Source organism: Vipera berus (assembly GCF_964194415.1).
Source record: "Vipera berus genome assembly, chromosome: 1".
Taxonomy (NCBI): domain Eukaryota; kingdom Metazoa; phylum Chordata; class Lepidosauria; order Squamata; family Viperidae; genus Vipera; species Vipera berus.
Genome location: NC_138202.1, coordinates 334,076,436 through 334,100,041, shown reverse-complemented (window position 1 = coordinate 334,100,041; position 23,606 = coordinate 334,076,436). Strand labels below are relative to the sequence as shown.

The 23,606-nt window shown below is 40.1% G+C and overlaps 1 protein-coding gene across 1 annotated transcript in view; it reads right to left on the bottom strand.

Annotated features, from left to right (window-relative positions):
* Positions 1–18,557, bottom strand: part of ADCY3 (adenylate cyclase 3) — a 97,710-nt gene extending 79,153 nt beyond the window's left edge. The window contains exons 1-2 of the mRNA XM_081326994.1: positions 17,845–18,557; positions 16,226–17,099 (exon numbers count right to left, since the gene is read on the bottom strand). Of these exons, the coding sequence (XP_081183120.1) occupies positions 16,226–16,909 (684 nt within the window). The 5' untranslated portion in view covers positions 16,910–17,099; positions 17,845–18,557. The remainder of the gene's footprint in view (positions 1–16,225; positions 17,100–17,844) is intronic.
* Between the last annotated feature and the right edge of the window lie 5,049 nt (positions 18,558–23,606).

Sequence of the window (23,606 nt, the reverse complement as noted above, 5' to 3'; positions counted from 1 at the left end):
CACCTTCCTTTTTGGAACAAAAATAGCACCCGCTAAAGTCTCCCCTCATCCTGACTGAAATAACCAGAAAAGAGGTTGGGCATACAAAGAGAACTTGCCTTTGCCTTGGTCAAGTGAGACCTGAATTCTAACCACCTTAGTCCAGCACTTTAACCTGAGGATAAGCAGTGTGGAATAAACCTGCACGTTCTACTTCAGGCATGTGAAACTCGCAACATCACGTGACGTCGTGCGACATATCGGAGCTTTTTCCCCATTGCCAGCAATGGGGTGGGCGCGGTTTTGTCGTGAGGCATCCAGCCCGTGGGCCGGCAGTTTGACACCCCTGTTATACTTTTTTCTGAGAACAAGGGCTGACCCCCATTAAACACTATTAAACCCTTTTGTTTTGGGAACTTGCTTTTGCCTAGCAGACTGGACTTGCCTTGCCTTGCCTTGAGGACTAGTGTTGGCTTCATTTGAGTAGCCTGTGGAACTCATTGGGGTTGAGCTGGTGCCAGCAGAGGAAATTGCAGGAGAATACAATTCAGGCTCGGCAGCCTTAATAAAGACTCCTTAGACCCATGGTGTGTGGCTGTGCGTGAATGGGACAGCACAATTACAGGAGATCTATGCAAAAGTCATATAATGGTACTCCATGCTTGAAAAGTTTATTATTCCACTATAATCACTTTGCTGCATTGACTTTCAACACCCCCACACTGAATTGACTAGGATCATAGAAAGTGACATCCCAGTCTTTATTCAAGGATTTGCCACTTTTCAGACTAATATATTTCCATGTATATGGGGGAGATACAGAATGAGGAAGGATGGGACCTTCATTTCCAATTCTCTTTTACTGCTATCGGAGAGCTTTCGGCCTAATGTGGTAAATGTACTATCTATCTATCTATCTATCTATCTATCTAGAAAAGTCTTGACATGCCCACCTTTATGTAATCCAAATAGTACTATCCAGTTACAAGAGGATATTCCAAAGGTTGCTGAAATTAAAAATAACAAGGAAACCTCTAAACAGATTAATGTTCAGTGGACGCAACATGTTGAACATCTGTTTATGTGTGTACAATGTCCATAAACATCTGTGTATGTGAGATCAGGGAAGCTGAATGGAACGAAGTATCCTGAGAGCAGGGCACAGGTATCTAGAACTTGAAATAGGAACTCTTCATGCTGCAACCCAAAGCTGCAAAATCAGTTTGTACTTTATAAAGCGTATATCGAAATATAACATGAAAATAACCACATTAAGATGCATGTGGTGAACTGTCTTAGAAAGACTGTGATTTGGTAAGACTATGAAAACATCAGCTCCCAAACACCAACTCCTCTCCTTCTCTCAAATACCTGTCACAACCACATGACAGGTGATAAAATCAAAAGGTCTTGTTCCTATGAAATATTTGAAGCACAGCAGTCCTAAAATCATCCACTGGCTTTGCATGTTATTATTGTGCATGCTTTTGACTCAAGGGGTGGATAGTTCCCTGCGGAGACAGTTCAGGGCTTCAGTTGCCTGTGTTAAACACAAGCAATTAGCTTTAAAGAGGGCAGGGAGACAAAGTGTCTGAAAACAAACAAACCTCAACAGCAGAGAGGCAACACAAAGGGAAAGACCAGCAGGGCTGACAATCACCAAACATATAACATTCATGTAACATAAATGGTAATACAGGTAGTCCTCGACTTACGACCACAATGGAGCCAAAAAATTATAAGTGAGACATTTGTTAAGTGAGTTTTGCCCCATTTTATGACCTTTCTTGACACAGTTGTTAAGTGAATCACTGCAGTTGTTAAGTTAGTAACACGGTTGTTAAGTGAATCTGTTTTTCCCATTTGACTTTGCACGTCAGAAGGTCACTAAGGGTGATCACATGACCCCAGAACACTGCAACCGTCATAAATATGAACCAGTTGCCAAGCATCTGAATTTTAATCATGTGACCATGGGGATGCTGCAATGATCGTAAGTGTGAAAAACGGTCATAAGTCACTTTTTCCAATGCCATTATAACTTTGAACGGTCACTAAATGAACTGTTGCAAGTCAAGGACTACCTGTACACATATAAATTCCTATGAATAACATTGGACTGTACAGGCCAGAAAGCTCTTCATCCAAAAGGCTATAAAATCTATGAGGCAAAAGTGGGAGAATTTTAAGCTACACAGCAAGCAATATATATTGAAGCCACGGGACATGAAATTGATTTTAAAAAAACCAAAACTATCGCCAAAATTGAACATTTTAACAACAGAATAATCAGAGAAGCCATTGAGATAGAAAAACGCCCCCACAGCATGAACAAACGAGATGATACCTCTCGCCTACCAGCCATTTGGAAACCCGCCTTGATTGACAGACGAGTCCCAACCACCAAGAATGATACCAGACCCAAACTCATGATAACATCACATGACATCACCACCACACAACCATTCAAAAAGCAAATCCGAACCCACAATGATAACGACGCACAACCACAAAACAGAAACCTAACTACAGCTGCAACATCAGCCACTTTAAACCCCTCCAAACCACACAATAAGCAAACTGACACCCACTATAAAAACATGGCACCACCACAAACACGAAGCCGAACAAAAGCAGCACAACTCACCAGCTCAGATCTAAGGCTGGCAGCTGAGACCAGCCCATCCACTCAAAACACACCCCCACCCAATCAGAACACACCCACCATTCAAAACACACTCCCACCCAATCAGAACACACCTAATCCCCCACCCAATCAGAGCACACCTCCACCCACAGAACACACCCCCTCTGGCAGTTTAAAAAAGAAGAACAAACAGCCACCACCACATGCTTCTCCCAGAAGAAGGAAGCTGAAGCCACCAGCCTGAGGATGACGGATGGGATTCCGTCAAAACGTTGCTCCTACACCTTCAATTCTATGCGGGGAAAAACCCGAATGACCAAAGATCCACATACAAACACCCGCGAAAACCTCAGAAAACATATATATATATATATATATATATATATATATATATATATATATATATATATATATATATATATATATATATATATATATATATATATATATATATATATATATATATATATATATATATATATATATATATATATATATATATGCCTCTGAACATGTAAAATAATTCAATTATATACTTTAACATGAGCCCAAAAGCAACATTTTTTAAAAAAGATCCTATTTGTTCAGTGATTGCAAAGCATATTAAATCTTACAACTATCCTACAGAACAGAACAGAGATCCCTCTCTGCATCTCAGAGAATTTCAGTTTCTAGTTTTTCCTAGTAGAGAGCTTATAGACATTAAAGCAGTGGGTGCTGACAGTGTAAATATATTCAAGGCTACTCCGGTATCAAACTGGGAATTCCTCTGACATTTTCCAGAGTTTATTAAGTATACCTTACAACAGGGATCAGCACAGTTTTCACCTGATGAACATCACTATGTGCTCTTGCTTGATGGCATGGGTTTAATGGATAAAATTTATTAATCTAGAATGCTGGTGATATGAGTGACCTCATGAAATCATTATGCAAGTAGTCATCAGTATTTTTATTGTGAAGTTTCTAGAAGGACACCAGATTTGCAGGCATCATCTACACTAACTATCACTTCCTCAGCCTTGTGAGGAGCAGGTTGCTTTATTCACTTTATTATGGAGTTTACAGGTTTCAAATCCTTAGAACATCTGTAGCTTGCAGCTAATCCGGGAAGACGAATATAAGGAGGAAGGAAGAAGCAGCTTAGGATAAAGGAATCAAACAGTCTGTCCAAATCTGATCCTTGTCTCTTTTGCTCACCAAATCTTCCTCCCTGCCATCTTTGCTTTTACACCCAGGCTATTAATATTACCTCCCTAGAGGGAACTTTCCAAAGGTTTATATAACAATTATAATAATAATAAAGTGGTTCAGCAAACAATGTTTATTTTTGAACATTATGTTCCTCTTTTTCCATCTGGGGCACGCTGTGTTGCCAAGGTTTTCCTGGCTAGGTACTTCCTGTACCATCAAAATGATCAACATAGAGAAAACCAAAAAGCAGCTTGCAAGACAGTCACTGTTACTGTAAGAGCTGGGTCACCCAAATGCAGTTCAAATTCGCAGTAGGATACCTCCTTGGTTCAGTTGTAAACTCTCTTTTTTTTGTTGGTTAATGTAAATGTATAAAAATGTTGTTTTTATATAATGTATTTAATCAACTTAAGTACATCTATCCACTGTACAAACATATATATTATACACATGTATCACTTAAAAACAGCATTACATAGCCAATAATAAGAATATCAACCACCAATGTTAGAGAAACATATGCCATGTGAGGTCACAACTTACTCTTTAAGAATATTCTTTGGGTAACATATGCTGGCAGATGATACCACTCTAATGGCAGAAAGTGAAGAAGAACTAAAGAGCCTCTTGTTGCGGGTGAAGAAGGAGAGTGCAAAACCTGGGTTGAAACTTAACATTAAGAAAACCAAGATCATGGCATCCGGCCCTCTCAATTCCTGGCAAATAGATGGGGAAGAAATGGAGGTAGTGACAGATTTTATTTTCCTGGGCTCCAAGATCACTGCAGATGGGGACTGTAGCCAAGAAATTAAAAGACGCTTGCTCCTGGGGAGGAAAGCCATGGCAAATCTAGACAGCACACTAAAAAGCAGAGACATCACCCTGTCAACAAAAGTGCGTATAGTCAAGGCTATGGTCTTTCCAGTTGCAATGTATGGCAGTGAAAGGTGGACCATAAGAAAGGCTGAGCGCAAAAGAATTGAGGCCTTTGAACTATGGTGCTGGAGAAGACTCCTGCGAGTCCCTTGGACTGCAAGGCGATCAAACCGGTCAGTCCTAGAGGAGATCAACCCTGACTGCTCTTTAGAAGGCCAGATCCTGAAGCTAAAACTCAAATACTTTGGCCACCTAATGAGAAGGAAGGACTCACTGGAGAAGAGCCTGATGCTGGGAAAGATCGAGGGCAATAGAAGAAGGGGACAAGAGAGAATGAGGTGGCTGGATGGAGTCACTGAAGCAGTAGGCGTGAGCTTAAATGGACTCCAGAAGATGGTAGAGGACAGGAAGGCCTGGAGGAATGTTGTCCATAGGGTCACGATGGGTCGGACACGACTTCGCAGTTAACAACAACAACATATGCTGAGATACATCAAAGAGAAGGGCCGGGATAATGACTTTTTTTGTTTGGTTGCTATTAAAATGTATTTTCTAGGACTCTTTTAACCTTGTCACTCCAGTTCTCTATAATCTACCTTAAAATGTGGATTTATATTCATTTTTCAAAATTAAAGAAAGAGTGCAATCTACATATTGCTCAGAAATAAGTCCTATGAGTGACTTCACTGGGTTTCTTCTCTAGTAGATAAATATTTACTAGTATTCTATTTTTGTTACATGAGCTTGGAAGAGATGACAGCAGAAATTAAAAACTGGAGGTCAAATCACTTCCATTCTGAGATATGCAGATGACAAGACTTAATAACAGTAAAGAAGGTTTAAAAGAAAGCATGAAAACTATTTTTTGCAAAATAAAATTGGAAAACGAGAAAAACAACCAACGGGCTTAGAAAATTCATAACTGATGGCAAAGAAGTGATTGGTCGTATATCATTTCATTTTCATGAGTTCAACGAAAGATAGAATGGACAGTGTGCTGAAAAAGTAAGTAAGAAGGTTAATCCTAGGGAAGAAGGCAGTGGCAAACTTATACAAAATGATGAAAAATAAGGACCTCCAGATCAGCATAAATTCCTATCTTAAACTGCAACCCAAACCATAGTATCCCCTCTCATACAGTCCATTAATATATCCTGAGACAACTCCGCACATGCCTTTTACTCCTCCAACCATCAACGCCCTCCTTCCTTAAAACACCTTGTTTTTCCTGCTACCATTCACAAAATGAAACCCTGATTTCTATTGATTCTTTCACTATAAAATCTCTTTAGTCTCAGGTCTGGACTAAAGCGTTTTGCCTACTGAATCAGTAGAGCTCAAATCAAGTCTTTATTATGGTCACAGATCACCTTACAACCAGTAGAGTAATTTTCCCTCAGCCAGCAACAAAATGAATTGTACTCAAGACTGGCAGAATTATTTGAACTTGTGCTGTAGAAAATTTAATAAATGTTTCCCCCCATGAAGAAGCACTATAACAACTACAACATATTATGAAGTAACAATGTTCTACTCTTTCATGACTCCCAAAATCAGCCAGAGCAGGAATCTCATTTTGACAAATAACAGAAACAACTCCCCACTTTTATTGCCATTAAACCTAAACACTTGTAATTTCAACAGAATGCATGTTTCACCAGTTTTCACCACCTCTATAACTCTAATTGCAGGAAGTTGGTCTCATACACTACATAGAAATTACACAGCACAAAATTTCTTTTATTGTGTGTTTTGTTAATAATAATCCATGGGTCTTGTTTTCAAATGCACTAGCAGTCACTAGTTTATTTCCCGAGACAGTTCAAAATGCTAGAGTCTAGACCAGGGGTAGGCAACCTCGGCTCTTTTATGACTCAAGGACATCAATTCATTGAAGTCCATGAGTCATAAAAGAGCCGAGGTTGCCTACCTCTAGTCTAGACCTAGCTATAAAAGACTGGCTTCCACATGTATGAATCTATTGAAGATCTCATTGTTGGTGATCTCATTGTTAACAGATGCTGACAGAAGTATGGAAGAGAGCTTTATTTATGGTGGCTTTATTTTTATCCTCTTCTTTGATTAATTTTAATTGCATTTTTAAATGCTTTTAGTTCCATTTGGCTATTGAATAATTTAAATATGTTGGCATTGCTATCTGTTTCCAAGGTTTTTCTTTCATTCATTATTTCAGTTTTTGTTGTTTTAAAAATTATAAATTATTTTCAAGTTTTAAACTGTAAGTTACAAATACACACACACCAATCTCTCATTTCATCTACTGAGGGAAGTTGGTTGTTACAGTTGAATCACCTTTTCTTAGTATTTCTAATATAAAATCAACAGAATATGGCTGCCAACCCAGCATAAAAAAGGAAACTCTAAGTATAGGTACTAACCAGTATGTTACCCAGAATTATTAAATTAATGAATTTAATACATTAAAAAGCCAAGCGATCAGGGGGGGAAAGGGATCAGTAACTTGTCTCTTTATTGGCAGGAACAAAACAATCAGCAAAATTAACCAGGAATATGGAAATGGTAGACTTGTCTCTATTGATAGATCTCTGATGATTTGCAGTAGATCTTCATTAACCTCTGACTAGTAAGCAAAATCAGAAATGAGAAAAAGAAAACACAAAACTCCTTTCTGGTTGGATTTGTGCTAGGTCACCTACCAGACTAAGCTTTTCTCTTCTATAAAACAGAAATATTTGTTGGTTCCCCTGGCCAAATTATTCTAGAATTCTCCTGATGCATGAGAATTCAGGAAACACATTTTATGGACAGCTCATGCATATGAAAGATATGCAATTGACTAGTCCCACCTTTGAATCTTTTACACCATGCTCCATCTTGCTCTAACCACAAATATTTTCATTTTAGTTTATGGTCAAGCAGCCTACCACAATTGTATCAGAAACTTTCAGGTTCTGATAAAAATCCTAAATCTACCTATACCTTAACTGGAAGCGTGAAGTCAGACTTAAGTTTCCATTTCTTCTGACAGGGATTTCTTCTAACACAGACATGTCAAACACAAGGCCCGGGGGCCGGATCCGGCCCGCGAAGTGGTTTCATGCGGCCCGCGAAGCCATCCTGGAAACAGTGAGGGAACGGCCCCCACTGCCTTGGCCCTGGCCCTGAGACCCTCCTTCCACCAGAGATCCTCAGATCTGTCCCACTCCTGCCCAGGCCCCCATAGGCACCCTTGATGCAAATGATGTAGAGCTGGCCACGCCCACCCAGGCCATACACACTCTAGCCACGCCCACCCTGGCCACGCCCACCCAACCCCCTGAGGGCAACCGCAATGCTGATGCGGCCCTCAATGAAATTGAGTTTGACACCCCTGACACATTTGCCATTTTCCGTAATTCTGCTCTATCAGTTTGGTTCTAGCTTTCTTTGGGACTCTTCCTGTTTACTACCATTCTCTACCTCCTGCTTTCTTAGTTAGACACCTTCCTTTTTTTCCCCTGCTGCCTCTGGTAACTGGAGCAGAGCTACTCAATCAATGGCAAAGATGCTTCTGCTTGCCCCTGCTCTCTGGGAACTTAGCCAAACTAATCCCTGTTGTCACTGCAGCTCTACAATTATTTATTGTACTGCAACACAACAGATTTAGCTTGCAGGATTTAGCTTCTTCTTGATGTAGCTTGCAGATTTTAGTTTTTACATGACGTAGAATTTGGGTAGCATCTCCTGCTTGTCTTCAGGTTAATAATGAGATTAAACCGACCATGATTTCCCATCTGACACTTGCAGGTCTGTTGTAGTTTCAAAATGCAGGCTTTATAGAAATCCCGTACGTGCAAATACACAGAGGTGTGAGTTCTAAAGAGGGGAAACTGGCATGTGCGCCGGCTGTACAAAGCTCTATGAATCCAGAAATAGCAAATGATAAGCACACTATAGTTGGCTGGTGACATACTCATATCTCTAGTGTTAACATCTACAACTGTTATGAACAACCTAACTGGGGGGGGGGAGAAGGGAATTCTTAAAATGCAAACTATTGTCCCACACACAGGAATGATTCACATCTAAAAGTTAGCTATGATACCTACCTACAGCTATAGAAGTTTTACCATTATATTTGAATGTAGAGCAAGGATGAATCACATGTTGTGACCTGGAATCATGGGTCTTTTAGCTTGCCGTTTTTAATCTGTGAAATCATTTTTACCCCATTACATCAGCCCGGCCCACCCGGTTAGTCAGGAAGGGTATTTTGTGGCTCAGTGGTTAGAATGCAGTTTGGCAGTTCGATTCCCACTGGCTCAGGGTTGACTCAGCCTTCAATCCTCCTGAGGTTGGTAAAATGAGCATCCAGATTGTTGGGGGGGCAATATGCTGACTCTGTAAAACCGCTCAGAGAGGGCTGTGAAGCACTGTGAAGCAGTATGTAAGTCTAAGTGCTATTACTATTTTGCAGACCCATCAGTTAAATAATTTCTTACTGCGGTCCAGTAAGAGAGCCTTTCTGCCATCCTCCATGTTTTGAAACATTCTTCCCCCAGAAATGAAGTGGACCCCCACTCTCCAGGGTTTTTGAAAATATCTGATGACCTGGCCCTGCCAACTCACTTGGCTCTCAGAGGAGCACACAGCAGTCAGGTTGGTTAGCACCTTGAAGTCCCCCCTTTTTAAAAACTTTCAATTTTAATTATTGTATTTTTGTTTCATTGCCTAATATAATATTCATGTGTGGTTTTTATGTCCTTATCTTTAATTGTATATCACCAAGAGTCACTTTGTGAGTGATGGGTGGTTTCCAAATTAGTGTCCTATCCTGAATATCAGCCAATTAGAAAGATTATGTTTTTTTATTTTATTTTTAAATTCCATTTATATCCCGCCCTTCTCCGAAGACTCAGGGCGGCTTACAAGCTTAGCAGTAGCCTTCATTCTATGTATATGCCTGCTTATTAGGGCTTTCATACACCCCCCAAGCAGCATTATTACAAAGTCAGCTTAATTGCCCCCAACGATCTGGGTCCTCATTTTACCTACCTCGGAAGGATGGAAGGCTGAGTCAACCTTGAGCCTGGTGGGATGCGAACCTGCACTAATTGCAGGCAGCTGGTGTTACTTAAGGAGGCATTAGCCCTCTGCTCCACCAAGGCTCTGTTAAAGGACTTCCCAGTTTGCCATTGGAACCTTATCTTACTTTTCCTCTAAAACTAATTGATCACTCGCTGCTTACTTGACTGTTGTATATAATTATACCAAAAACTATAATCTTCTCATATTCTAAATAAACTGTTAAATTTTAAATGTTTAATGTAAACTTTTAAAAAACATGTTGACCAACCTATTGTTATCTCAGAAGCATTCCTAAAAGTCTGCTTGTTAAGAAATGATGTCCCATACACTCAGAGATACCTGAGAAGTTAATATAAGTACAGCATTCCCAGGAAATGGAACACAATTTTGCCCGGCACATAAGACAAGCATTCAGTCTTTCTGCCAAATTAATGAAACAAATAATAACAGTAATAGGCACACTGAATGTAATCCCAAAGCATATGGGGCACTGCGTGAACACCAGCATTGACAAAAGCACCATCAGTCAATTGCAAATGACAGCTTTACTTGGAACAGCTTTCATCCTGCAACAATACCTTGAACATCACCAAAAACAACATCTGTGTATCCCAGGTCTTTAGGAAAGACTCCATAGGTGGATAAAAATGATAAATCCATTTTCGACCATATGGCTAACTATATAACCAATGAAATAGTAATAATAATAATAAGCCAAAGAGAACTCAGCTGAAATTTCAGTTCAGAGAATAAAAGAACATCCCTATCCCAAAACATAATTTTCCTTAAATATCACATCAAACAAAGGAATTCTAAAGCCATAAACAATAAGAAATATAAAACAATTTTGGAATGATAATAGTTAACAATTCAAAACAACATTCCCAGATCATGTAAATTTTTTAAGCTGTTTGAGGAAAAATGTCTAGAGTGATCTGTTTGTGACAATGCAACAGAACACTCTAAATATTTAGTATTCTGGGAATATTTTAGAAGGCCTAAAATAAATAATACTGTGGGGGTTTTTTCAGGATGCTAGCTGCCCAAGTAAGGATATACCACTGGACAAAACAAATTAGGACTAGGGAAAAAATGTGTAAGTCCTATTCAGTTTTCTCCCTAGAGAATTAATTCTGTTTTCTTAAGAGTACCAAGATTATCATAATCACCACGATTCTCATCTTACTTTTCAATGTGTTATTTTACTTCTCATCCAAATTCTACAGTAAGCTGACCAATTTTCATAGCCATTTGAGAGCAAATTTGTTTCTTTTTCTTCTGTTCTAATTAAAAAGAAAAACAAGGCTTTTTAGCTCAGAATTATGTTTACTGTGATTTTTGTGCATTTAAGGCACCAAGAAACAATGTGTTTTAGGGAATTTGGTAACTTATTTCAAAAAATCTAATCCATAACCTTACTTATCATATAACATGGTTAAAACAAAGTCATAATGAGAGATAGTTTTAAATAAACATTGACAGTATGGAAACATGGAAATCACTGGTTCAACTAATAAGGAGATGCTTCTGCATTTCTCAAAAGATGTTTCATGAGTGGAAAAGTATTTTGCTGAGCTATTTGCCCTTGAGTGATATGATTAAAGTGTCACAACCTTGGTGCCATTTTGCTTTATGAAAGACTCAGAATTCCATTCATGCCAAATGAAGGCCATACATAACACATTTATCTCTGTTTGAGCATAAGAGACTCCAGGACTGAAGCTGCAGAATATCTCCGACAATTTACTTTATTCATCCACCACTACAAGTATGATTGTGCCAAAGAATGGCCCAGAGAAACCCAGGTGGTTTTACTCCAGTGAAGTTCTTCATTAATAAAAGAATGATTTAGGAATAATTTGGTACTTGCAAACAACCATAACAGATCAATTTTTCTGGCTGTACCTGACTCTTACAAATAACCCTCAGCTGTCTTCATCTTGACAATATCAAGAAGTTATTCTACATATATATCCTCTTGCAAAAGTGAGGCTTTTCAGGGATTATCACATAGCATCAGAACTACCTGAACAATAGTTGACTTCTGTAATAATATATATATATATATATATATATATATATATATATATATATATATATATATATATATATATATTTAATTCCATTTATATCCCGCCCTTCTCCGAAGACTCAGGGCGGCTTACAAGCTTAGCAGTAGCCTTCATTCTATGTATATATATGCCTGCTTATTAGGGCTTTCACACACACACCCAAGCGGCATTATTACAAAGTCAGCTTAATTGCCCCCAACAATCTGGGTCCTCATTTTACCTACCTCGGAAGGATGGAAGGCTGAGTCAACCTTGAGCCTGGTGGGATGCGAACCTGCACTAATTGCAGGCAGCTGGTGTTACTTAAGGAGGCATTAGCCCACTGCTCCACCAAGGCTCTATATAAAAAAAGTGTTTCAAATTCTCCCATTGCTCCTCGCATTTTTTTTTCTTGTGTTTGGCATTTTTGTTTCTGCCTTTGTTTGAAATGTATGTAACAACAATGGCAACTGTAGCTATTGACGAAGTTTGGATTGTGGGCAAACTGCTCTTAAGGAGATCTTTCCTCTCACTGAGACACATTCCACTCCACTGAGGCAGCAAAACAGCTCATAAGTGCAAAGTGTTCCACCTTGATGAAGAGCTAAGTTCACCCAACCTGCCCCAATTGGCCAATGTGCCTTGTAAACAGCAGTGAAAAGAAGTAAAGCAGCTGCTCCACTCCATGAATTAAAAGCATGGCATAATTTCATGGGTGACGAAACAAGCTGCTTTGGTTCCATGCCGCTTCTGAATAAAACTCAAAAGTGCTGATAATACCTATAAAGCCCTGTCTGACACAGAGCCTTCTCCCACTTGTCTCCAATAATTTCTGCCTGCCCAAACCAATATGTTTCGGCAAAGTACGGTAGGTGTGCTAAGGAGAAATTTCCTGACAGTGAAAACAATCAACTAGCGGAATGGCTTGCCTTCAAAAGTTGTGGGTGCTCCATCACTGGAAGTTTTTAAGAAAAGATTGGACAGACATTTGTCTGAAATGGTATAGGCTCTCCTGCTTGAGCAGGGGGTTGGACTAGAAGACCTCCAAGGTCCGATGATGTTCTGTCCTGTCCTGTTCCATTTGTCATCTGGTGGGATTGAAATAGCATGTCCTCTCTGTTGCGACCCCTTTGCAACAGCATCCCCCCAGAGAAGGCCGGCATCGTCTCTTCTAGGATTCTGGAAAGCTCTGAAAACCTGGAGCTTGTGTATTATTGTTTGCCTAGAGCAGGGGTCTTCAAACTTGGCCCTTTTATGACTTGTGGACTTCATCTCCCAGAATTCCTCAGCCAGGCACGCTGGCTGAGGAATTCTGGGATTTGAAGTCCACAAGTCATAAAAGGGCCAAGTTTGAAGACCCCTGGCCTAGAGCCTAGAGCCAATTTTTGTTGTCTCTAAGATTATTTTAGTCTGGGTTGTCAACTTGGTTTAATGTTGTGATGTATTTCTAATGGTTTTCTAGTTTTGTACGCTGCCCAGAGTCTATTGGAGTTCCATTGGCTACTAGAGCCAGAATGGAACATGGATACTTTCAGTTATGTCCAATGACAGAGTTTTGTAAGGGATATATGTGTATTTATATTTTGTTTATCTGGGGCATCATATAATGCAAAATACTGCTCAAGGTATTGAATATGCACAAGCCTGCTTTTACAAGTATCATCAAAAGAGTCCATTTAATTTGTAAGATTCCTTTTTTTATTAAGTCAATTTTATAAGATTGTTCTTTTGCAATATTGCTCCACCATAACCTGAGACAAGTGCTCATGCCTAGCTGAATTTCTAACAGGACCCTGGACCCTAACACAAATCTACTAATTCAGTCATTCACACTTGGTAGCTGATTTACTAACAACTCATAATCAGCCTTCCTTAACTTCAAATGTGTTGGACCAACTGCCTTAATTTCCAGCAGGATCTACTGGCTGGAAATTTGGGGAATTGTGGCTCACTGCATTCAGAGGACTTCAAATTGATGATCACTCTTCATGCAGCTTTCTTCTATTTTCATTGCCACTTGCATGTCTTTATATTCCATTTCTAAATTCTGGATGTGAAATATTTTATATGAGCATGCAATTTTCAAACCAGGACAAAGTCAGGAAGCATGGTCTTTGGTACTTTTTCAACCTTGTCACATGACTTGAACATGACTTTGAACATGACTTTGAACGATCTCAGAAATAGTTTTAGCCATTTAAACTGAGTTGCATAGGCAAAGGGGAAAGAGACAGAAGGTTAAAGCCACATTTTGTTTTTGTGAATTTGTACAGCTTTGCTTTCCAGGACTTTTTTGAAAACAGCAGGGATACCCAAATTCAGCACAAAACTGGGCAATCCCCAGTCAAAAATACTTTTTGATAAAACTATCCATAAATAAAAGATCAGCTTTCCCCAACTGTAGATTGCAAATCTCAGAAATCCAGCCATTTGGACATGCTGCTTACCATGAGGAGAACTGCAGTCAGAAACCTGAGATTTCAGAATGGGAAAGCTATTCTAGAGACTGATTTGCAGCACATACAGCAAGGCTCCCACTGACTTTCAAACTATCAGTATGCCAAGTAATTGCAATTGAGCCAATCGTTACCAAAGCAAGCAAACCAAATAAGGATCAATCTCATGTACCATGCTAAGCCACGATTTATTGGCTGAATAGGTCAATACCATACCATGCTATGCCATAAACCATGATTTAAAAACTACAGCAACTGTATTCACATAGGCACTAAATCAGTTGCACTATGTGGGACCAATCTAGAAGCACCAGAAAAAACAGGATATGGTAGGAATTTGTTCCATCCCAAGATAAGTCATAGGAAAATCAGCTGACCATATACCTAAATCCAACATTTGCTTTTATTTATGATTCACAACTCATTCACCTGGGTTACAATCAGGGCCAACTATATTTCTGAAAGCCTTTATATATGTTGGATCTCTTCTCTCCTACCTGCACCCTCAATCCCTTTTTCCCTTCCTAGCTCCTGCCTCTATTTCCTTCTCTTACTTAAGATCTTAGCTATCAACTGGTTCTCCACCCAGTACCTCAGTAAAAAAAAAATCTCTGCAGCAGGAAGGTACTTTCAGTAAAGAGTCTAATCAGTGTCTGGTTCCACTCTACTTCTTCTGACCATTATCTTAGATTACAGCATTATACCCAATACCAAACCTGCATATTGTATTTAGAGTAAGTTAAGATGCTAATAAACTGGAATAGAGTGGAAATAAGATCAGTTCAGCTTCACTGAAAATTATGGCTGCCCACAGTGTCACATCATTTGTCTAGGCATGACAATCCCTGATGACAAACACAACTGGTTGCACTCTCTTTAGGAAGATTTCTGCTTTTCCTCAAATGAAATCAACTTTAAATTATCTGTAGCATTGTCTATGGAGATTCTCAATCATTCAGCTCATGGTTGTCCCAAAGGACTTTCTTCGGGGGGGGGGGGGGGGGGTTCGTGAAAACATTTTGCTTCTCATCCAAGAAGCCTTTTCACTTCAACTGAAGCATCTTTGGAATATTTGTAGTATTACAAAATAATACTGTACAGGATCATTCTGTTTCGGCACCCTGCCCCTCCAAATAAAATTCAGACTGTGAAACCTAAATGCTTTTTGGATTTCAACTTTTGAAACATTTTAAATGCACATTATCTTTTAAAAATTTAAATTATTTAAGATAGATCTGTATAACAAGTTTTATTTTGGACTTGCTAGTTAGATATTCTGTGTCTCAAACTGTATTTTTCCAGCAGCAGTATGGTGAGGAAGAAACTTTAAAGATTACTATGTCTGGTGGAATAGAAATCAGTGCAAGAAAGGACCAGTTAGTCATGTAGAACAGCAACACCTTACACAACAATACCAATGAACTGTGTTCAAAGTCATGAGATCTTGAAAACCATTGTACCATTTGCTTGTTTTCTGAAATGGGGGCTGAGATTCTAGAAATTCAAATTATATAAATCATGTTAGGCTTGGAATTCCACATATATGAACAAGTTCTATAGAGTAATTTTATCTGCAGCACTAATCTGCCCCCACAAGCTCCCTAATCCTTCATCTAAAATGAAAAGGTCCCCTTTTCTCCTTCCTTTCCATTAACTTCCTTTCCATTAGGCCACAAAAGTTTTGGAAGTGATTCCCCAAAGAATTCCAAAAACTGTTACCATCTTGTAATTTTAGCATGAAAGAACAGGAATGTTAATAAATATATAACTGGAAAGTAACCAGTTGACTTATTGTCATGAAAGGTCAGCATTAAGCAAAATTAAGTCAAGGTGAGTTTCCGTCCTACCTCTCCCACTGGGAGTGTAGCTCCCATCAGTCTGCTCAATAGCCAAGGGAAGCTTTCAGCCTAGAAGAAGATATGCACCTTTGAACTCATTCACAGGTTTCCTTTTTACCAACACATCATTTTTACCTGCCACAGCAAGACGATTCCATAGATGGACTCCAGCTGTTGCTGCTTCTGCTGTGCAATGGTGACTCCTAACACAAGCGTGTGGATGCCACAAGAAATGGCTGAGATAAGGACAATGGGCATGAGATGCAAGGGGAGGGTGAGGAAGAAGGAGAAGACAAAAAAGGCCTGCCATCCAACTGTGTCACTGGCCTCGTGGTAGCAGGCAAAATTCAAGCCCAAGTAGCAGAATATCTGAGCAGCTATCAGTATCCACAGAATGTATGGCATGAATTTCCGGGTGACACGATCAGGCAGGAGTTCATACTTGCATAGGATAAAGAGGAGGATCTGGGCAGCCAGGCCCACTGATGCTGCCACAGTAGGTGCCAGCTTCTCTGAAGTGTACACCACTGTGCACATGATGATAACGTAGCAATCAAAGAGGGCTGCAAAGACCACCAGGACCAGCAAAGTCTCATGACGCTGCCTCCGGAAGTAGGTCTGGTAGAGGTTCTCCAAGGACTCAGGGGCGAACGTGAGTCGCATAAAACGGGGCAGACAGAGGCAAGAACCTGAGTTCCTCACCGTCACCTCATGGGTCCGGCCGACCACATGCTCCGGGTCAGAAGGCAAGCTGACTGAATAGTCTGCAGAATACTCTACTGAGTATTCAGGCTCGGAGAATGCCCTATTCCGAGGCATCCTGCTGGTTTCCACCACCCAATCTTTATAAGCTTTGTGAAGAGAATCTCCTATAAGCCAAAAGTTACCTCAGCGACAGTTCAGCTCCCAGTAACCTGGAAGGCATGGAAGCTTTAGGAGCAGGTATTCAGTGCCTTCTTCCAGTGTCAATTTTCAAGATGTCATCTTCCCAACACATGACAGCCCCTGACTGAGAGAGAAATATATTAGCAGGGGGAAAAAAGACAGACTCTTTTTGCTTCAAGTCTGACCTACTATAACATGGCTTGAATCTTTACCAACATCCAGCTCTACAAATCATCACCCTCAGCTGTCACTCCCATTTCCCTTTGACACTTGCAGTAAGGATAAATTAAAAATTAACATTTTGTGAACACAAGTAATTATATGGCTAAGTTTCAGAAGCATTTTATTAAAACGCTTAGTCTGGTTTTCATAATTTTAGGCATCAAAGCAACTGGCTTCTAAAAATATAGGAAGATAGAACAAAGTTAATTCTCCAGCCAATTGTTATATATTCGATTCTTTTATTCTTTCTAGCTTCTGTTTCATGCCTATGCCCCTAAATCAGTAATCGTGCCCACACACTGTTTCTTCTGGGTTAACAAAACTCAATGGCTATATTCACAGTATTTACAGGCAGTGCTCAAACAAGCTACATTATGGCTCCTGGTTTCACAGCATACTGAACCACAGTTGACCCAACCCGATTTAAACCTTGTCTGGGCAAATTCACTTGATAAATACAGAAAAAGAAAATTTGGAGGCAAATATTGGATTAAATCCCTCCTGCTAATTTACAGCAATCAGCCAGATCTGATCAGAAAAGCCTGCTGAATCCATAAGAAAAGGTAAAGTAGAAGGAATGGTAGTAAGTTGGCCACCCTCCCACAATCTTCACAATGCTCAGAAAATTGCTCTCCCTTCCTTCTTACCAGTTTCCTCAGTGGTGTCTGCAGAAGTAAGTTGGTTAAAATCTTTGGATCAGGCCCCATTGAAATGTCGTCTAAGCTTACGTGTGATATTCAGCTTTCTCCCATACAGAGAGGGAGTGACAAAGGTGGGTAACCAACTCTTCCAAGAGTCTTCTTACATCTTCTTCCTGACTGGCACTTTGCGATGGAGAGCTTGACCAAGGGGAAAATGAAGCCTTTTCAGCAGCAGCCCAGCCCAAATAAAGCCACCATCTTTTCAGAAGAACCCCGTTTTTTCTTTTCGGCAGAAAGGTCCAGCTCAGCTATGCCCCTTTCTCAGCCTTCTCTTATTCATCCATCTTACCTAGGAGCCTCTGGATTCATCTGTATTTCAGGTTTGGGACCTGGGATCTAGGATCAGCTTTCTCTTTTCTTGCTCTCCCCCTAAGGTGTGCAGTTATTTCTGCCACCGGACGACCCACGTTCCTGCTGCTGTGTCTGAGAGAGTTTGTGTGTGTGTCCCTGCACAAAAGGGAGAGATTTTTTTCCCTTTTTCTTTTAAAGGTCCCCTCCCTGAGCTGCAGGCAAAGAAAAAGGAGGAGCAAAGCAAGGCCTCTTCGCGAACGATCAAGGAGACCGAGGGTGGCGGTGGTGGGGATGGAAGGAACTCAAAAAAGTGCCAAACGAACACCCACACGTGTCAAAACGCTCAGCTACACAGGGCTGGGAGCTGGCTTCCCTCTGGCCCTCCGAAAAACGCCACACAGCACAAGCCAAGACGGAGAATCTTCCAATGGCTGATGGTGGAGGGTCGGGAATCTTCTGCACCCAAGCAGCTCTGGAGTGGGAGAAGATTCAAGCCAAGAGGCATCTCTCTGGATCTCCTAACCTCACCAGGAACCTGGCGAAAGAGGAAGATGCCTTTTTTTCTTTCCCAGTCCTCCCAGCCCGAGTTGCAATCGCTTCCAGGCTGGCTCCGAGGGCGCAAAAGCGGGGCGGATTGAGCGAGCTCGCCGTCAGATCTCGCCTGCTCTCCTCGTTGGTGGTTCGGTGGCCCTTGGCCGGGCTTGGACGTCGGATCTCCCCGGCCCGCGAAAAAGGATCGCTCCAGGAACCGCGCCGCCTCTGTTCTCCGGCGGCCGCGGTTCTCCTCGTAGGCGCAAGCGCCTAGCGCCAAAGAGCAGGCTGCTGAGCCGACAGCCGAGGCAACCCCACCCCTGCCGGCCCGTTTCCTCGGCCTCTCCCACGCTCTGCTTCGGTACTGGAGAGCCTGGGAAAGGAAAGCCGGCACAGCTGCCCAAATCCCACCCTTTTTCTCTCGGCCCCTTGGAGAACTAACCCTTTGTGCTCTGGGCCAACATCCTAGCAGGAAGGACCCGCCGCTTACCTGGGGCCACTCCTGCTTTTTTCCCCGCCATGCGTCAATATATTAAGATGCTCAAAGCTCCACCGTACTAATCTCCACTAAACTTTCTGGAAAGAGAACCTGGGCACCTTCGGCAAAGTGCCTTGCCATCATTTAAGGAACTCTCGGTTTGAACTTGAGGGTTTAAAACAGACCTGGAAAATTTTAAGAATCGGAAAGAGTAGATTCACATGTTGCTATCCGCCTTTCTTTTTCATGAAGACAAGTTATTCCGTTGGTTGATTGCTCTGTTAGGAAATTTCTCCTTTGTTCTAGGTTGCTTCTCTCCCTTGGTTAATTTCTATCCATTGTTTCTTGTCTTGCCTTTTGGTGCTTTGGAAAATAATTTAGACCCCCTCGTCTTTATAGGAGCCCCTCAAATATTGGAACACTGCTATCATGTCTCTCCTAAAGTTGGTCTCTTACTTAATCAACACATGGATTCATATATGTAACACTATTCACCATGGGTTGATTAGAGATGTTTTGTTGACTAGCAGAAGCCACATGCTACGTTAAGGTAAAACCAAAGAAACCATTACACCATGTATGACCTCAATCAATGTGTCTTCACTATGGTTTGTTCAGCCTATATAATGGGAGCATGAATGACCCATCTGTGAGCAATAAGTATTTTAAGTAGCCAACTTTTATCATGTTCCTACAATATAAAGCTTGTAAAAACAGTTTATAGAGCCACTAGACTAGAGCCTCTTAGGATGAGTTTGGACCAGTCCCTTTTTTTTTGGCCCAACCCACCTCACAGGGTTGTTTCTGTGGGGAAAAGAGGAGGAGGAGGAGGAGGAGGAGGAGGAGGAGGAAGGAGTATTAGGTATGTTGCCCACCTTGAGTTATTTGTAAAAATAAAGGTGGTAAACAAACAATCAAATAAATAAATGCTATATCGAGTGATGTTTTTGAATGCTGATCTCACCCAGTCTGATAAACTTACAGAATCATTTTAAATACAAGTTTCTTTAAAGTGAGAAAATTACACTGCAGCATTAATAAAATAATCCTTTCATAAATATTCATATAAATTCATTACCAGAGCTAACATGTGTTTTAACTACATTAGGGGGTGGTTGGGTCCATTAAATTAGATACTGCGTGGAAAATATTTCTGAACTTAAATGCTATTATGCCACTCTCCTCCAACTCAGACTAATCAAGCTTTGATTAGTCAAGGAAAAAAGAAAGAGCACATTATCATGTGAATCCATTTTGAATTAGGAAATAAAACGTCTGCCCTGGATGAGTTTGTAGCCCTTCCCCCAATAGATCCACGATAGGCAGATTTAAATTAAGATGTATGGCAGCTTTCCACAAACTAAAGGAAAATGATTATAATGGTGAAGGATTTGGAAAGTCCAATAAAAACATGCCAGCATTATGACTTGTCCCAATTCGCATTCCCACCCACCCCCTCCAGCCTTGAGAACTAGTCTCCTTACCCTTTTCTTAATCTGCCCATCTCTTTATGTACCTTGCCTATTTTACTGTAGGCTGGAGCCAAGGGCAAGGGCTGTGTCTCTTCTAATTGATGTGAGTCACTAGGGGAATCATCATCTGTCTGAAAAAGCAAATAAAGAATGCAATGAAAACATTAAGGGTTAAATAAATATGAAAGGGAGACACAATGGCTTTCTTTCTATATATGAATGTTTGTTGTCAGAGAATGAAGTAGACTTGCTATTTATTTCTTCGGAAGGCAAAAAATAACAGGGAAGCTGATCAAGGATAAAAGGATAAATGTCTTCCTAGTGTTAAGAGATTTTCAAAAGCAGAACTGCCTCAGAAAATTACCCTTTGCTGGATATTTTTAAGATGTAGTGGTTGCAATTGTTCAACTCCTTGGAATGAATTCTGTTTTTCCCAAATTATTTCTTAGATGTATTATATCAAAATACAAATTAATGAAATTACTAAAGCACAGATTTTAAATTAAATGTGTTTCAACTAATGCTAAGTGCTTTTCTCCATATGAATGGCATCCAAGAAGCCTCTTGGGCTGGTCCATAATTAAAGTACAACTATCCAAAACATAACCCCAGTACTTTCAGCATCAGGAAGAGCCATTTAAGCTGAACCCTGCTCCCTGCAGAAATTCATCCTAAAGCATCCTGTGATGATGTCTTCTAGCCTCTACCTGAACTTATTTAGTCAATTTGCATAGCTGCTTACTCAACCTGTGATTTGGGGCAGCTAACATCCAATTTAAAAAGCACCAAAATAGCCAAACAATTAGTAAAACACATCTTACTTGAGACCACCATATATCCACAATAAATAGAGGGTGATGTTACCTGGTTGGGTAATGAAATGTTGGCAAGGAAACAACCAAACTCATAAGAGAAAGAGAACACCACAATAAATGTATCCCTGAAAACATAGAAACTAGCTTCCTAGTTAAAGGTCTACTGGAAAAATCAGATATTATGGCTTTGAAGGGCTAGCAGAGTTGGGACCATCCAAAGCTTGAGGGGGCTGCTGTTCTATAGGACAGGCACAGTGACAGAGAAGACATGTTGTAATGGCATGTGGGAATGACCTTGGGAGACAGGAGGAAGAACGGCAGGTTGGATAACCATCATTAAAAGATATCTCAATCCACAGAAGGAGGTGGATTGCATTTCATAAGGGACCCCTCCTAGTTTCCTAGAGAGTAAAAGGAGAGGAGGAGAATAATATTTTCAGTCTTGCAAGATTCTGTTAATGTAAACTTAAAATAAGGACAGTTAGTACTCATAATTGTATTTCTTATCTGAACCACCTGGAAGGATTAACACATACCCACCTAGATCCCTTCAGATGAATTGTTTAATGTTTCTTTAGAAACCCAGTGGTGTCCACCAGGTACCAGAGGCAGTCCAAACAAATGGATCCTACTCCCCTACAATAGAGATTTCCAGAGTGAGTTGATCGCATCACTACAGTACAGCCCTATCAGCACTACAAGATCAAACCAAGGAACAGATTCCACATAGGCCTAAAACTGCTCCTATTAGAATGGCCATATTAAACTTCTAGTATACTTCCCCCATTCCTCTTTTATCTTTTTGAGTCCCTGTCTGAGAAGTGTTCATACATTTCTCTCTTCATACAGGCTAAAGCCATGTTAAATTGTTTGTTGCTTTGGCAATGGATCATCTCTCTCTGTCAAGGTCATCTTTTATACTTCTAATATGCCCTTAGACAAATTTAGTATGTGGCCTTAGTGTGTATGTGTGTGTGTGTGTGTGTGTGTGTGTGGTACATAGTTTATAGAATTCATATCCTTGAAGGAAGTCTATCATTTATCTGGATAACTGATTCTGTTTTCTTGCTTTTCCTTTTACTTATTTTTCTTTGAATAATTGCCTCTGGAATTAATTCTTCTATGTAGTTTTTCAATATTTGGAATCTTGGGAAGGTGAATTAAGTAGAAAAAATTCAGTAGAGGCTTCAGATATGCCATGGACATCCACTGTGCTATAAGCCACTTCTGTACAAACTAAAGAAACAAATATCAAATTCTTTTCAAGATATTCAATACTACAGGCAGTACTCGACTTACGATCACAATTAAGCGCAAAATTTCTGTTGCTAAGTGAGACATTTTTTAAGTGAGTTTTGCCCCATTTTACGATTTTTCTTGCCTTAGTTGTTAAGTGAATCACTGCAATTGATAAATCAGTAAACTTGTTATTAAGTGAAGGTCACAAAAAGGGGATCTTGGGATACAGCAACTGTCATAAATGAACTAGTTGCTAAGCATCTGAATTTTGATCACATGATCATGGGGATGCTGCAAAGTTAACTGAAAAATGGTCACTTTTTCAGTGCTATTGTAACTTTAAACAGTCACTAAATGAACAGTTGTAAGTCGAGGACTACCTGTATGTACAATATACAAGATTAATTAATTCTTCTCTTCACTTTTCTGGATAGGTTAAGGTAAATGGAAAATGCATGTTGCTAGGCATATTCACTCACTTTTTTGAATCAGTATCATCCTTTATATTAAAAATGACTAGGTACCAGATTCAATCCGATGTACCTTAATTCTACTTTCTATATTTAAGGATGAGAGAACAACTCTGTAATGAAAGTCATACTGGCAGCAGCTAGATAAGAAATACTAACACATTGGAAAAGCTGCTTGGGTCATTCAACAGATAAGTGGATTGGGAGATTATGGAAGTAGCTTTGGCTGAGAATATGAACGCAAACTAACTTTCCTAAGGAAATATCTTGCTTTGGCCTCACTGATACATGCTGTCTTTTCATCATACATGTTAATTTGAATCATCAAATTTTTGAATAACTACTGCTAATTGCTCTTGGGCATCATTCCAGCAAAGGACCACGCAACTGATATAATAAATTACCTCCAATG